General features: G+C 40.7%; 3 protein-coding genes across 3 annotated transcripts in view; 2 read left to right on the top strand and 1 right to left on the bottom strand.

The window, feature by feature from the left end:
• The first annotated feature begins 6,092 nt into the window (after window positions 1-6,092).
• Window positions 6,093-7,430, top strand: LOC116158684. Its single transcript, XM_031471509.1, has 2 exons — window positions 6,093-6,610; window positions 6,917-7,430. The coding sequence occupies exons 1-2, from the start codon at window positions 6,122-6,124 to the stop codon at window positions 7,256-7,258; spliced, it is 831 nt and encodes a 276-aa protein (XP_031327369.1). The 5' UTR covers window positions 6,093-6,121; the 3' UTR covers window positions 7,259-7,430.
• Window positions 7,431-8,208: 778 nt separating this feature from the next.
• LOC116170471 lies at window positions 8,209-14,919 on the bottom strand. Its single transcript, XM_031486942.1, has 3 exons — window positions 11,200-14,919; window positions 9,118-10,054; window positions 8,209-9,059 (listed from the first exon to the last, which is right to left on the bottom strand). The coding sequence occupies exons 1-3, from the start codon at window positions 14,917-14,919 to the stop codon at window positions 8,209-8,211; spliced, it is 5,508 nt and encodes a 1,835-aa protein (XP_031342802.1).
• The window catches only part of LOC116158682, a 19,357-nt gene continuing 13,019 nt past the window's right edge, over window positions 8,587-14,924 (top strand). The window contains exon 1 of the mRNA XM_031471506.1: window positions 8,587-8,597. The gene's annotated coding sequence lies outside the window, so the exon portion shown is untranslated. The remainder of the gene's footprint in view (window positions 8,598-14,924) is intronic.

Here is a 14,924-nt window from a genome sequence, read left to right as displayed (position 1 = left end):
AATGAATGAAGATTTTGCTCTACCACTTAACCTCCAATTTAATCAAAGAAAAATAACAAACAATTTAGTTCCCTCCCATGAAATTAAAGTGTTATACCCCACAAAAATTGTGAAGAAATTCGGATTTCGCTCTACCAACTTGAGCTCGATCTTAACAGAAGAAAGCTAAGCTGTAAATTTCCCTCCCATGAAATCAAAATGTCATGCCGCCTCACGAAATTTGTGAATAAATAGGTTTTTGCTCAACCAACCTTAACGAAAGATGATGTAAAATGTAGTTCGTCTAAAAGCAAAGTGCGTTGTCGTTTGGACGAAATGTGCGAATGAATGAAAACAGTGTTCTAGGTTCTACGAACTAGACCTTGATCTTAATCATATCATAGGCAGGTAAAAGATGCACGTTTCTTTGAAACTGCGTAGCCCATTCCTGTAATATCATAATGTGGCAGATCCCGAATTTGTTATGGGACAATTAACATGATATTCAAGGTGTGATCTAAGCTGAATGAACGATTTTATCTTTGTATTTTGTAAATGTTCGTTATTGATACTGAAGAACACCATTTCTTAAAGATTTGATTTATAACTTATAGTCATTACTAACGTTTGAAATAGAAAGTTATGTAAATAGAATGTCGGGATGATTGACATTCAAAAACAGAAGGTTGAAGGTTGTGCGCAGTATTGTGTCCGCTTGCATTTATTAAATATATCATAAGAAGTACATACCTACCTACTTACCAAATTCAGCTACTCAATTAGTCACAAATCACAACGCTCATTAAACATTTAAACTACATTACGATTACAGTTTACACTCCTTACCTCTTTGCCGTTGCTCTGTATTTGCACTCAGCACTGCACTCGTAAATAAACCACTGACTGCACTGCACTTGTTTGTTAAATTGAACTTGAACTTGTAAAATCAACGCGGTCCGTCTGATATCGTTCGAGATCGTTCAAACTAACCAATCGCGAAATTCGAAAAGCGACCAGTGACATGAGTTTTTTAAAGAAGAGATTAAACATTTAAACTACATTACGATTACAGTTTACACTCCTTACCTCTTTGCCGTTGCTCTGTATTTGCACTCAGCACTGCACTCGTAAATAAACCACTGACTGCACTGCACTTGTTTGTTAAATTGAACTTGAACTTGTAAAATCAACGCGGTCCGTCTGATATCGTTCGAGATCGTTCAAACTAACCAATCGCGAAATTCGAAAAGCGACCAGTGACATGAGTTTTTTAAAGAAGGATAACAAAAGCATATCTTAAGTAAGCTCTTAAAACGACCACTCTTTCCTCATTTAACCGAATCTGTATGTCTTATGGTTTCCGAGATCCCAATGCTTAAAATGAAAAAAAAAACTCACCATATATATGTATATATATATATATATATATATATAGCGTTTTTTCGTCAATATGAACGGAGAGACCCACAAAGAGCCACCGCGTTCATTGTCGCCTGGATCTCAGGGAGAAGAGGAAATAGTTCCCTCTCCTTCTGGTCAACAGACGGCACCGAGTTCCCGGCAAACCGTTGCACATGAGATAACATTATCTCAATGCAACGATATCCTGAAACTCGCGGACACTATGTGTCCGGGAGTTTCGGCACGCGTCACTTCTGCGGATTTTCTCGCAGTCGTGAACGCAACCGGTCAGGTCCTGGGCCTTCATCGTTCCCCCTTAAAGAGGGCCCGGTTCGACCCACCTGCCTCGGTGGTAACCGACTTGGTAAGGGCTTGTCGAGCGACTAGCTCCTTACTCGCTGAAGCAGCTCCATCCTCCTTGCCTAAGGCAAAGCTGCCCCTGCCACTTCGGATGCCTCCAAAGGGAAGCCCAAAGCGGCTGCTGCCGCGGGGGGGAAGGGGAGTGCTGCTGTGAACCCTAAAAAGGAGTCACAGAAGGACAGTCCTCCTTCAACTCTCGCAGTAGCTGCGGCGGTACCAAAAGCTCCGGCGGTCGATCCACTCCGGGTTGCTCAAGAAAAATTCCTGAGCAAATGTCTTCGCTCTTACAAGTCGCTATTTAGCGACGAGGAAAAGACGATAGGAGATTACTCCTTCGTTCCCAGGTGGATGAGGCCTGGATCAAGACGGAGGTAGCTAAGCTATCTCTCGAAAAGATTCAGTCTCTAGATCGCTCCATCCCACCGCTGATTCTTCTAGGTGCAATGGATCCTGCCGTTTTCGACAGAATCTGGCACCTCGAGGTAACTGCGGAGGAATGGTTGGAGAAGGCGCGCGCGGCCTATAATGCCTCGGCAACGGTCGCGTCACGTGCTCGCAAAGAGCGGGCGGAGAGCCAGAAGGGATCGTCTCCCTGCCAGGTGGCAGAGATTCGTCTCCCCTCGTCAAACCTACCAGAAGGCGCTATCGCTTTCTTTAATTGGTGGAAGGAGCGTCTTCTCGGATTAAAACCCGAGATGATCGCGCCCGTCACTCATGACGGGGTCCACCATGTGGTGTTTGACTTCCGGCCCTCCAGGACGAATAAGCGTCCGCACCGAGTCGTGGTCAGGGGTCCCTCCGATGAGGGGGCCCCCCGTAACACGTTTCGCCTGCAGTTCTGGGCTGTCGATCCCGAACCCCATTCACCGGGAGGCACTTTGTACCTCGAACGTGAGTGGGATGACGGAAGGACTATCCCTCGTTGCAGGAAGCTTGCGGGAGTCGCTTGGTTCGCAGCGCCACCGGGCCAGCGTTCTGGGAGACAGGGGAGATCCCCTGTCACTTCGAATACTGGTGCCGGTTCTCCTTCGCGTCCGCGCACGGATGAGGAAAAATCTCCTCGCTCCGGCGAGTCCGCTAAAACGGAGACGGCTGCGATTACGGCCGTTCCCCCGAGGGTGAAGCCTCAATCTAAGATTGGGGCGACCTCCTCTAGCGCGCTCGATCAAGCTCAACCGAGGCGGGGGGGTTACGTACCTCCTCCCTCCTCAGGATCCACTGGAGCGGTTCCGAAGAGGAAGTGAGTCGCACGATAATTACTAACCTAAATGTAATGCTATTTGGTATGGTTGGAAAGCATTTTTTAAGAGCTTTCCAATGACGTATCACACATGGGGAGTCCCTATTTAAGATTTAAAAGTTGGGGTGGCTAGGGCGCAGGGGGTGTGAGGGGGTGCGTCGCCAACTATGTCATTGTGATTCCCCCTTCGAATTACCGAAACGGATTTTGATTTTTTTAAATATCTCGTTTATTTACTAAGATATGGGGGGTGGTAAGTTTTCAAATTGTCACCCTATATATATATATATATATATGCGGTTTTCACGAGATTGTTTAGGCATCATTTGTATTTAGCTACTTTTTAATGAAAAAAAAATGGCACCAATGCATTTCATTTTTTTTTTTGAGAAAATTAACCATTTCTGTCGGAATGTCGAAAAAAGCCCTCAAGCGGTGATATGTGAAACTAACAAAACTGCAAATATTGTAGCTGAAGAATAGCTCTTTTGAACTAAGAAACCTATGAATACTACCCACCACTTCATTTTTAGGGATACAACAAAAATTGTCAAACAAAAAAGGTTCAGATTATCGTCGACTTCAAACACCGGACATTTTTTTGTTCGGTTAATGTAGCGAAATTCACAGAAACATCACTTTTTTAGATTCCAGATTGCAGTTACGCCCCTAGCGGCCATTTCAGAAACTTAGAAACCGAAAAACTGACATTTTTCGCGGAAATTTCCATAAGACGGCGGTATCTAATTTGGCTAGAGGCTACATGTCCGTTAATGCCCGAGAGCTGGTAGACTGCAGAATGTTACAAAAGAAGACTGATCGAAGAGAAAATACCAGCACCAAGTGTTCGAAAGCTTCGAAGCAGCAAATATGATGAGATTTGGTGAACCAGAGCCAAGTCCATTAACATCATTAAATACCTTGCGGGTACTAAAATGCAAAAGCAATGCGAAAACGTTTTTGCATAAAGACCCAATCCAGGCGGTTATGATAACGAAGGGCAGCTATCCTGTCAATGATGTCGTACATGATATTGGTTACGATCCTTTTTTTGTGCAGTACTGGACTACCTCCGAATTGAATATTTATCGCGCATACGGTAGACATACGAAATTCCCTTGCATATCAATTGATGCTACTGGTGGCGTGGTAAAGCCCATAAATTTAATAACCGGGCGACAAACGCGACCTATATACGAAATTGTGATCAATGATAAAGAAACCAAAACTCAAATCGCAGACATGTTATCTGGTAATCCAATGAAATCCCCAGATCCCACAGAAACGTACACAGAAGAAGACAACAACATTCGAGAACAATTATTGGTGTTGAACGATAGTAACAACTCTTTTGACTCGCCAGATACATCACTGTAAGGGCAATTGATATATATACAGAGGATAACCGATATGTTGGCTCTTTAGAGGAAAATGTGACAGGCGTATTAAGAGTTAATCCCCCTTCAAATATCTGATTTCGAAAATAATGTTAACGGTTGTGGCAATCTGAAGGTAAATAATGCAGGCCTGAATTCAGAAACTCAGTTTATCAAAATTAATGAAAGTTGTACTATTACAAATGCATCTGTGATAAGTTGTATACAAGACAAGGAAGACCTACCATCTTACCGTCAACGGGACTTCTCCAATTCGGATCTCGATCATCAAGCAATTCTACAAATTAAGATCTAACGAAAAATGTATACTAGATATAGATGATGCCGATGATCCAGATTACATTTGTGATAATCAACATGATGGAGACACAGAAATTCCCTCAGGCAGTAAGTTTGAATACATTAATTTCATATAATATTTTGTTTTTATTTAGCTAAATATATATAAAGGCATGTCTCAAGTTAGGTAGGTATAATACCTATTCAAGCTAAATACAATGAAAGAATGGCTGTACCATGGGTAATGATGTTGTTATGTCCCTCCTAATTACCTTCCCGTTGTTCTTTTACTTTTGGGGTGGAAATATAATTTTTATCCGTGACTAGTTTAGTGTCTATGCAAACAGAGTGTAGGAACTACCGACGTGGCCAAGAATAAATATAAAATATGAATAATAATAATATCTTAACTCAAAGAGGGCACGAAAAGTTTAATCACGGAAATTATTTATATGTATAGGTACGAAAAAACTAGTAAGTATGATGAAACAGTGAAGTTTTGGATTTGTGAGCAAATTGGGAAATGTCGTGCTAGAATCCATCTTCTAAATGGATCTGTGATTAAAGAAATAGATCATCACACACATGATCCGAGTCCTGCAAATGTGGAGGTTCAACAATTTATAAGTAATATGAATAGACGTACCGAACCAACACAAGAAAGTAAGTATATTATTTATTGGTTTTTTATTTTTAAATATTTTGCAATGAATTACTTTTTGAAAAGGTAATTAAAATTTAAGTATTTTGCCATCCTGTGGTTTTTAGTGCACTTTCACTTTAAAAAAATAAAATGTGCATTTTTGCCGTCTTGATGTTTGTCTGGCTGTCTGAGTCACAAAGGCTGCGGAACTGCACCACTTACAGGCTTGGTATTGGTGTCATTCGGTCAGAAATTAAAAATTATTTCATGTTTGTTTTCTCATTAAGGCATGAAATGTTCATAAGGGCTATTAAAATCGAAAAAACAAATTTGAAAGTGCACTCTTCACCTTTTGTACGCAAGCGGCTTAACAAACTTGTTATTTTTAACCTTGGTAGGTTATTTATTGTACATAAATTTTATATTTTGGTACTTTATAGCTACAACCACGGTGGTATAAGACTGGTGAGCCGGCGAAGCATTAAGAGCACACGGAAATCTGTCGCACGAGTAGCGACCTATTAGACAAGGAGCACCCGAGAGCGAGAAAGCACATTCTGTCCATTCAGTACTATTGAATGTAACGCGCGCTCACCTACAAGCAATTATGTGTAGTGCCGACTCGAAGTATATAAACAATGTAGTATACCGTTAGAGTGCACGAGTCACACATTTAGAGCCCACCCTGAACAAAAAATTTTTAAGGGATTGTACTTCGCGCGCTGCCAATGCGCAGTCCCCCAAGTAACCGTCCTGCTCTCTTCATTATTACTGTTTGTGTGCACGCGCGATACACACGTAAAAGTTTTTATCTTAGGTTTTATGGGTTTTTCCGATAGCAGCAGCGGTGAGGGCTCCTCACGTGACGTTAATTTAAGGGAGAAGATTAAACGCCTTAAGAAACGGTTGAAACGATGTAAAGTAAAACGGGATTTAGCGAGGCCGGGTCGGTCTCATAAACGCGGGGTAAGATACAAAGGCCGCCGCCATTTGCATAGCAGCGCGGAGCGCTCGAGATCCCGTTCGCCGGTTGATATTCGGCCTTCATCTTCACGCGTCCCAGTTTCGGACTCGGACGCTAGTGATTCTGCTTCTTTAGCAGGCACGTTTAGTGGGTCAGACGCGGAACGTCTTGCGACCCCTGATTTATCACCTCGAATTTCAATTACGCGACCTACAGTTAACCTTGAGAAGAAATGCGTGGAGGTCATGTCAAATTTTTTGATAGATAAGCCGGAGTGCGTTGCGCCTATGCAGCAAGAAGTTGCGGACGTTTTATTCGCATTAACTAGAAATGGGCTTCCGGAGGAGGTTCGTAAGCAGTATCTGCTTAAATATGTCAGGCCTTCAAATTGTGAATTAAACCCACCTGTCCTGAATCCCGAGGTGAAATTTAATTTATCTAAGAGCGTGATTGACAGGGATGACAGGTTGGTCTTGGGGCAAGACCAATTACGAGCAGGGCTTGCTGCATTAGGTAAAGTGCTCACGATTATGTCTTCGGGGGAAATTAACTCACAGTTCGACAATATTTTTGAGCTTGTTTCCGATGCCTGTAAATTGGTGGCGGATATTTTCTTTCGAGAAAGCAACATAAGAAGAGCACTTATTTTACAGAAGTTGAATCCTTCGGTGACCGAAGCTGTCAAGAATTCTCCCATATCTGGGTTGCTATTTGGCGAGAATTTATCGGAGCAGATTAGAAATATTCAGGCGTTAGAAAAGATTGGGAAGGATCTTGTGGCTTCTAAACAGAATTCACAGCAGAATTCTAAACCTTTAAACTCAAATCGCCCCTCTCGAGCTCCTCTTCACAATCGGAATTTTACAGTGTCTTCGAAGAGAGGAGGGGGGCGCACCACCTTTGTCACACGCAGTCGTTACTTAGTCCAGAAGGAGAACCAGAGAGACAGACGACAACCCAACGGCAAACATTATCGCCGGAGGCACACTTATTAGATGTAAGTATTTAAGCTGGTCGACTAAAGTACTTTGAAAAACAATGGGCAAGTATCACCAAAAATAAGAGAATTTTAACTTGGATTAAGGGTTATAAAATTTCCTTTTCAAGTAAAGTACGACAAGGGAAAATTCCTCTTGAAAAGGTCTGGTCTATTACTGAGAAGTTCGAGTTGTCCAATCAGATTAATACCTTGCGGAGCAAGGGAGTTGTAAACAGATGTAGGAATACACCTGGCCAGTTTATTTCAAGTATTTTTTTGGTACCTAAACCTGATGGTTCTAGTAGATTAATTTTGAATTTAAAACAACTGAATAAATTTATAAGATTGGATCACTTTAAGCTAGAGGACATTAAATTAGCTAGTAGTCTTTTAACACCCAATTGTTTTATGGCCAAACTGGACCTTAAAGACGCGTATTATCTGGTACCGATTCACAGAGCTCACAGAAAGTACTTGAGATTTAAATTTAATAATACACTTTATGAATTTACTTGCCTGCCGTTCGGCTTAAGTTGTGCACCCTCTTTGTTTACTAAACTTTTAAAACCTGAACAATATTGAGATTACTCCCAATATTATTTAGTGTAAGCACAGGGTGGTACACAGTCTCATGCACCGAATTTTAAAGACTTGGAAGCCCCGTGCTCACGTAGAGTGACTAAACGACTTTAGTGTCAATAGTAATTTATTCTACATTTTACGTTGTTTATATACAAAATTTTATACAACAATTGGCAAATTAATTGCAATCTGTTAATTGCAAATTGAAAACTAACCTAGTCAATGTTGTGTGCAAATTGTCCTCATTTACAAATAATGCAATGTAATTTTATTTCTTAATCCTACTTTCTTTCCCAATTAACTATTTCTCTAATATTTGGCCAGCGCCCTTTCCTGTTTAATGGTGATATTAAACATTCTGCCAGCCGCGCCCTAATCTATCTTTTAGTTTTGTGTTTCCCCGGGAATAGTTGAATATAATGGTTCTAACTGAACTGCTTCGCGATCGTTGTCCTTGGTATGTGATTTGTTTCTGTGCTGGATGTAGAATCTTATTCCTAGTACGAGTGCCAAGATAATTGCAATGAGTAAGGTAGTTGTCGTGCTTGTAATAATGGACTGTGATGTTGTGGACCGCCATTTGATATTTCGAATATCTGCATTAAGAGTTTCTTCTTCGTCTTTTAGCTGTTTAAAAGAGTCTTCTGCATGGAATATTGATTCTTCTATTACTTTGGTTATTTGCTGAGTTGACCTTGTATGATTATATGGTTTGTTAAACTGTTTTATGTAGCTACCTAGTACTGATAACTTTTTATCCCGTTTCGGATTGAGTATACTTTTCTTTGTTTTCAACAGGCAATCTTGTGACATCCTGATAATTCCAGTGGCATTGATCGTGATTTCCTGTCGTTCGCCACTACAGGAGATAGCGATACGTGTGGACTGATTAGTGATGAACATCCAAGTATTGGTGGCATAGAGTTGCTTCCAAATTAATCCTTGAATCTCATGTTGTTGTATATTGCATTGGTTAATTTCTGTTCTGTTGTAGACTTCGTCAATGATGCAATTTTTGTTTTCTTCTATTTTCTTCACCATAGTGGGAGCACATATAAAATTGTGTTTGTTTGTTTGTAGGCAGTCTTTGAATTCTTCATTTGATATTTCGAAATATAGTTGATTGTTGTAGTCCACAGCTAGCATTTCTTCATTGACATTTAAGGTCCAAAACGTAGAATTTTCAATTTTTATAGGAATTGGGGTGACTTTCATAATCACGTATACCGTGATCTCTGCCACCAGAAAAAACCCGAACACATGAATCACTTCCACTGTTTGTTTTGTAGTTACTTTGATTATTGGATGTGGTAAAATCTTGAGGATGCTTGGTAATTTCTGCTCTGCCGATGTAATAATACTTCTGATGTGGGTTTCTGATATAAGTTCTTGAAAGTTCCCTTGGTTGTAGTGGATGTTTCTTATTTTGCTGTAGTGATTGTGTACTTCTGTTACTAGATTCACTGCTAGTTTGATATGTACTTAAGATGTGAATATTTAGTCTGTTTTCGTCTATTGTTTTATACCATTTCTGCATCTGGTTTATGGCTTTTATCGCTTCATTTAATTTAGTGTTGAAGCGCTCTAATTGCTTCTCGATGCGGTTTTCTGTCTCTTTAAATTTTGATATAGTAGACAACATTATTTTGGATTGTCTTTCTGAATTCCGCATTAACTCTTGCTGATTCTTGTTTAACGCATCAATGTCCTTGTATACTTCGTCATTCACACCGAATATCGCCGTTAATATATTCCCCAAGATACCTCTTTTTTTACGAGTTTGACTTATGTAGTTGATTCCCTCTTGTACCCATCTCAATTGATTTTCTTGATCCTCGATATGTTGCACCAATTCTGTACATTGTACGTTTTCTGTCATTTCTGTTGCGTTCTTGCACAACTCTTTGAAATTACTAGTCGTTAGAAATGCTGCGTTTATATCCTCTTTGATTCGTGATTTGTTGTATTGTAGATCGATTCGGAATATACCTCTTTCAATTTGAACTTCTCCCATGTGTTCAATGTAGAAACCTGGCTTTGGATATGTAATATTGTATTCTGCTGTTACTGTGACCAATAGCATTAGTATGCTTATAACGAATGTTTTCAGATTGCATCCATATGCGTGTTGTTGTGATGTTGCTGTTTGATTTTTTTCTGCGGTGTTACCTTCTTCTGTCGTGATTGGTATTAGTTGATGAATACTCCTTTTTGATGCTTTCCCATCTGCCTTCTGGATGGTAACAATGCGTACAGTGCCGTCTTCTGATGGATGTAATTCTTTGATTTTTGCAAGTGGCCATTTCCCTGGACTCAAGTTGTCCTCTTTGATGAGTACTATACATCATTTATCTTTGGATTGTCTTCTTTTGTTTTCCATTTATAGCGTTGTTGTAAATTATGCAAATAATCCGTCGTCCATGCTTTCCAGAATTGTTTCTTCATGTTTTGTACCATTTTCCATCTGTTGCTTAAGTTGAGTTCTATTGTACCTGATGATTTCGCGAATGGTTCTATTATTGGTTTTCCTCTTAGAAAGTGACCGGGTGTTAGTGTTGTACCTCCGTCTACTACATCACTGGACTTTCCTATTGGTCTTGAATTTAAGCACGCTTCGATTTGATGAGTTAATGTAGTTAATTCTTCATATGTAAGTGTTGATTCCCCAATTACTCTTCTTAAATGGTGTTTTAAGGACTTAACTCCACTTTCCCAAATTCCTCCCATATGTGGACTTGCTGGGGGAATGAAATGCCATTGAGTTCCAGTTGACACCGATGTTTCTTGCACTTCTCTACTGTGTACTATTTGTTGAATTTCTTGCTGTATCATATTGCTGGCTCCGACGAAGTTGGTGCCGTTGTCGCTGTATATGTGTTGGCAACCACCTCGTCTTGCTGAAAATCTTCTGAAAGCCGCGATGAATGTTTCCGATGTCATGTCACTAACAACTTCTAAATGAATCGCTCTTGTTGCTAGACATACAAACACTGCAATGTATCCTTTGTATGATTTATGGCCTCTGCCTTTCCATGCTCTTACTTGTATGGGACCGGCATAGTCAATTCCACAATGTTCGAACGGTGATGATGGTGTTATTCTGGATGCTGGCAGATCTCCCATTATTTGATGTAATGTTTGTCCCTTATGTCTTATGCATGTATTGCACTTGTTGATGATTTCTCGAACTGTTCTTCTACCGGTGATAATCCAATATTTTCTTCTTAAATATGCTAATGTTATTTGAAGACCTCCATGTAATGTTTTTTGATGTGCATCCAAAATCAGTAGTCGTGTTAGATGGCTGTTTGCTGGTAGAATGTATGGATGTTTTTCGTTGTATGATAAGTAAGAATTGCGTAACCTCCCTCCTACCCTAAGTAAACTGTCTTCATCTTGAAACGGATTGAGCGATTCTAACTTGCTGTCCTTGTGTACTTGTTCTTTCTTACTTAACTTTTGTATTTCCCTTGGATATGTATTCTGTTGTGTTACTTGTATATGTTTCTTTAATGCCGTATTGAGTTCTTCTACTGTTAAATGTTCGTCAGCTACTGTAATTTTTTTGCAATGCTTGATGAATCGAATGATGTATGCTGTCACTCGAATTAGTTGTGTTAGTGAAGAAAACCTTTCTGCTAGCTCGTTCCTATTGTTCACTATTATTGTCATAGTTTTCTTGCTCTCTACCTCTGTTGTAGGATATTCGCTTGTACTGTGTTTCCATTTATCTGTTTTTAGCCATATGGGTCCATTCCACCATAACGTGTTGTTTTTTAATTTGGATGTTGTTGTTCCTCGCGATACCAGATCTGCAGGATTATCATTAGTACGCACATGGTTCCATTGTTCTTTTGCGGTCATGCTTGTGATTTGTGCCACTCGACTTCCCACGAAGGTTTTCCATTTGTTTGCGTCACCTTTCATCCATGCGAGTGTGATCATGGAATCGGTCCACGCGTACACTGTTGTTTTTGGTATCTGTAATGCTTCTGTCACTCTTTTTAGCACCTTTGCTAGTAGCACTGCTGCACACAATTCTAATTTAGGTAACGTTTGCCTGGTTCGTACTGGGGCGACTTTTGATTTTGACATTAATAGACTTATGCACCCATTTCCTGTTTTTGAGTACACCACTGCTCCATACGCTTTTTCTGATGCATCACAGAACCCATGAAGTTCTATTTTTTCTTGGTCTTGATCGTACTGCATCCATCTAGGTATCCGTAAGTATTCCACCATACTGAGATCGATTTTGAAGTTTGTCCATTCTATCTTGATTGATTCCGCCACCTCTTCGTCCCAGCCTGTATTGGATAGCCAGAGTCTTTGTATGAGTAATTTTGCATTTAGGAGTATTGGTGACAGCCAACCCAAAGGGTCGAATATCTTGGCCACTTCCGACAAAATGTTCCGTTTGGTTGGTTTATCTTGGCCATCCTTGAATTTGAACGTAAAGATGTCTTGGTTTGGTATCCATCTTATTCCCAACGATTTGATCTGGTCGTCATTGTTGAACTCGGCTACAGCAGGATCTCTAGCTTCCATGGGAATAGTGGTTAATATCTCTTCTTTATTGGCTGCCCATTTATGTAGCTGGAACCCTCCTTTTTTTAGCATATTGGTTAATTCTTTTTGCAATTGTACTACTTGAGGTATGCTGTTAGCACCAGATAAAATGTCGTCCACATAGAAGTCTTGTAGCGTGACTCGTGCTGCGTATGGATACTCTTCTTTTTCGTCTTCTGCTAACTGTTGTAGTGTCTTTATGGCTAAGTATGGAGCTGCCGCTGTTCCATATGTTACTGTGTTGAGCTGGTATTCGCGTATCGGCTGATTACGTTCGAATCTCCATACTATAGTCTGGAACTGGCGATCGTCTTGATGTATCCTTATTTGGCGGTACATCTTTTTAATATCTGCTGTGAACGCATATTGATGTTTTCTCCATCTTAGTAATATATCGGCTATGTCTGGCTGCAACCTCGGTCCCACATACATCATCTCATTTAAACTTCCGCTGGTCGTCGTTTTGGCTGATGCATCAAACACCACTCTCATCTTCGTTGTAGTACTGGATTCCTTTATCACTGGTTGGTGTGGTATGTAATAGCGTGTGCCCTCGATTGAGTGTGCCTGTACCATTTCCATGTGACCCAAATCCAGGTATTCTTGTAGAAACGCGTTGTATTCTTCACGCATCTTGTCGTTTGCTGCTAGTTTTTTCTCCAGTTGCAACAACCTGGCTATTGCTAGTGGTCTGGATCGCCCCCATTTGATCGAATTCTTCTTGAATGGAATCTTGACTGTGTATCTTCCATCGGGGCTGCGTGTAGTGTTTGCCTTATAGTGGTCTTCGCACTTCTTGTCTTCTTCATTGAACCCATTAGCCATGGTCGCTTCTTCTATTTCCCAGTATTTGGATAGTTGTGTCTCTTCTTCCATTGTTGATACCATGCCCAGTATTTGATAGCCTTGGTTGACACCGTGCTTTGTTTGCCCGGATATCACCCACCCAAATTCGGTTTGTTGACCCACTAATTTTCCTTCTTTCATGACTCCCGGTAGTATGATCTTTGCGTATTCCTCGGCACCCAGTAGTATGTCAATTGGTCCGGAGTTATTCAGCGTGGGATCAGCTAACAGCACATTCTTCCATGGATCTTTGTTCATCTCAAACGACGCCAGTGGTAGATTTTCGGTTATCTTTGTGAGAATGATTAGTTCTGTTGTTAACTCATACTCACTTGGTTGTCTTGGATGTAATTGAACCGTTATCTTGGTTTTTGCGTTAGTGTGATCATAACCACCTATTCCTGATACCCTTGCATTCGCTTTTTGTCGTGGTAGCTTCAACTGCTGTGCTGCCTTTTCTGTGATGAACGAGGCTTGTGATCCAGGGTCCACTAGTACTCTTAATAATTGCTGTACGCCAGTGAGGTCTTGTGCTTGTACTATCGCTGTTGCTAGTAGTACTTCCTGGTTTTCCTTTTGGGTTTGACAATTCCTTTTAGATACTGTAGTGTGTGATGTTCTTGTGCTTGCTTGTGTTGCCCGCTCTGCTATTGGTTTGTACGGTTGGTGAAGTAAAGTGTGATGTGGATAACCGCATTCTGCACACCTGTACGCTGAGTAGCATTTTTCCTCGCTGTTGTGTTTTAAACACCTAAAACATATTTTTCTTTCTCTTACTTCCTTGTTTCTGTCGTTGATTGATAGCCCCTTGAACTTAAGGCATTGTTCAAGTCGATGCTCCTGTTGGCAGTAATGGCATGATATGGTGGACGTGTTTCCCCAGGTGTACCTAGGACTCGCATCCTTGCTCTGCATTGACCCCGATGCCTCCAAGGACTGGAACCTCGTCTGCATGAACTGCATCACTTCTCCTAATGCTGGGATTTCATTTGGTTGTTTTAGTGACTGCTCAAATAGCCTGTTGGTTTCTGAGTCCCATTTCTTTGTGGTGATTCTAATTACCATTGGACCCCATGACGATGTATCCATTCCCAGATTTGATATTGTCTCCAGACACTCATGTATGGTATCGTGAAGCCATTTCAATCGAGATGCCTTCGCTGTTTCCATTTTCGAGAATTCCAGGATTCTATCTAATAACGTATTTACCATTAATCTTTTGTTATTATACCTGTTTTGAAGGATCTTCCATGCTGTTACGTAATTTTGTTCCGAGATCATTAGATGCTGTATAAGTCTTGCTGCTTCTCCGTCCACATGCCCCTTCAGATAGTGCATCTTCTCCGCGTTCGATAACTTCTCGTTGGAATGTATTAATTTCTCGAACAAATCGTGGAAGGGAGCCCAATTGTCATATCCACTTCGGAACGTTGGTATTTTTATTTTGGGCAGCTCGATGTTGTTTGTCGCCTTTATACTTGCCTTTTTGGTGAGCATTTTTAATTTTTCTTGTATGTTATCGTATTCGAATTCCATTTTCGTGACTGGATCCTTTCTAAAATACTCATGAGAGAAGCTCACCTCGTTTGCTTGAATGTCCACTTCAAGCTCTGATATTACTTCCCCCTTCTTCTCTGCTTTGGTGTACAATGTTTCGCAGCGTCTTAAGTTCTGCTCCATTATTT

Source organism: Photinus pyralis, unplaced genomic scaffold, assembly GCF_008802855.1.
Source record: "Photinus pyralis isolate 1611_PpyrPB1 unplaced genomic scaffold, Ppyr1.3 Ppyr1.4_LG1, whole genome shotgun sequence".
Classification (NCBI taxonomy): domain Eukaryota; kingdom Metazoa; phylum Arthropoda; class Insecta; order Coleoptera; family Lampyridae; genus Photinus; species Photinus pyralis.
The sequence above is the reverse complement of the archived record's forward strand: the minus strand, read 5'-3'. Positions and strand labels throughout refer to the sequence as shown.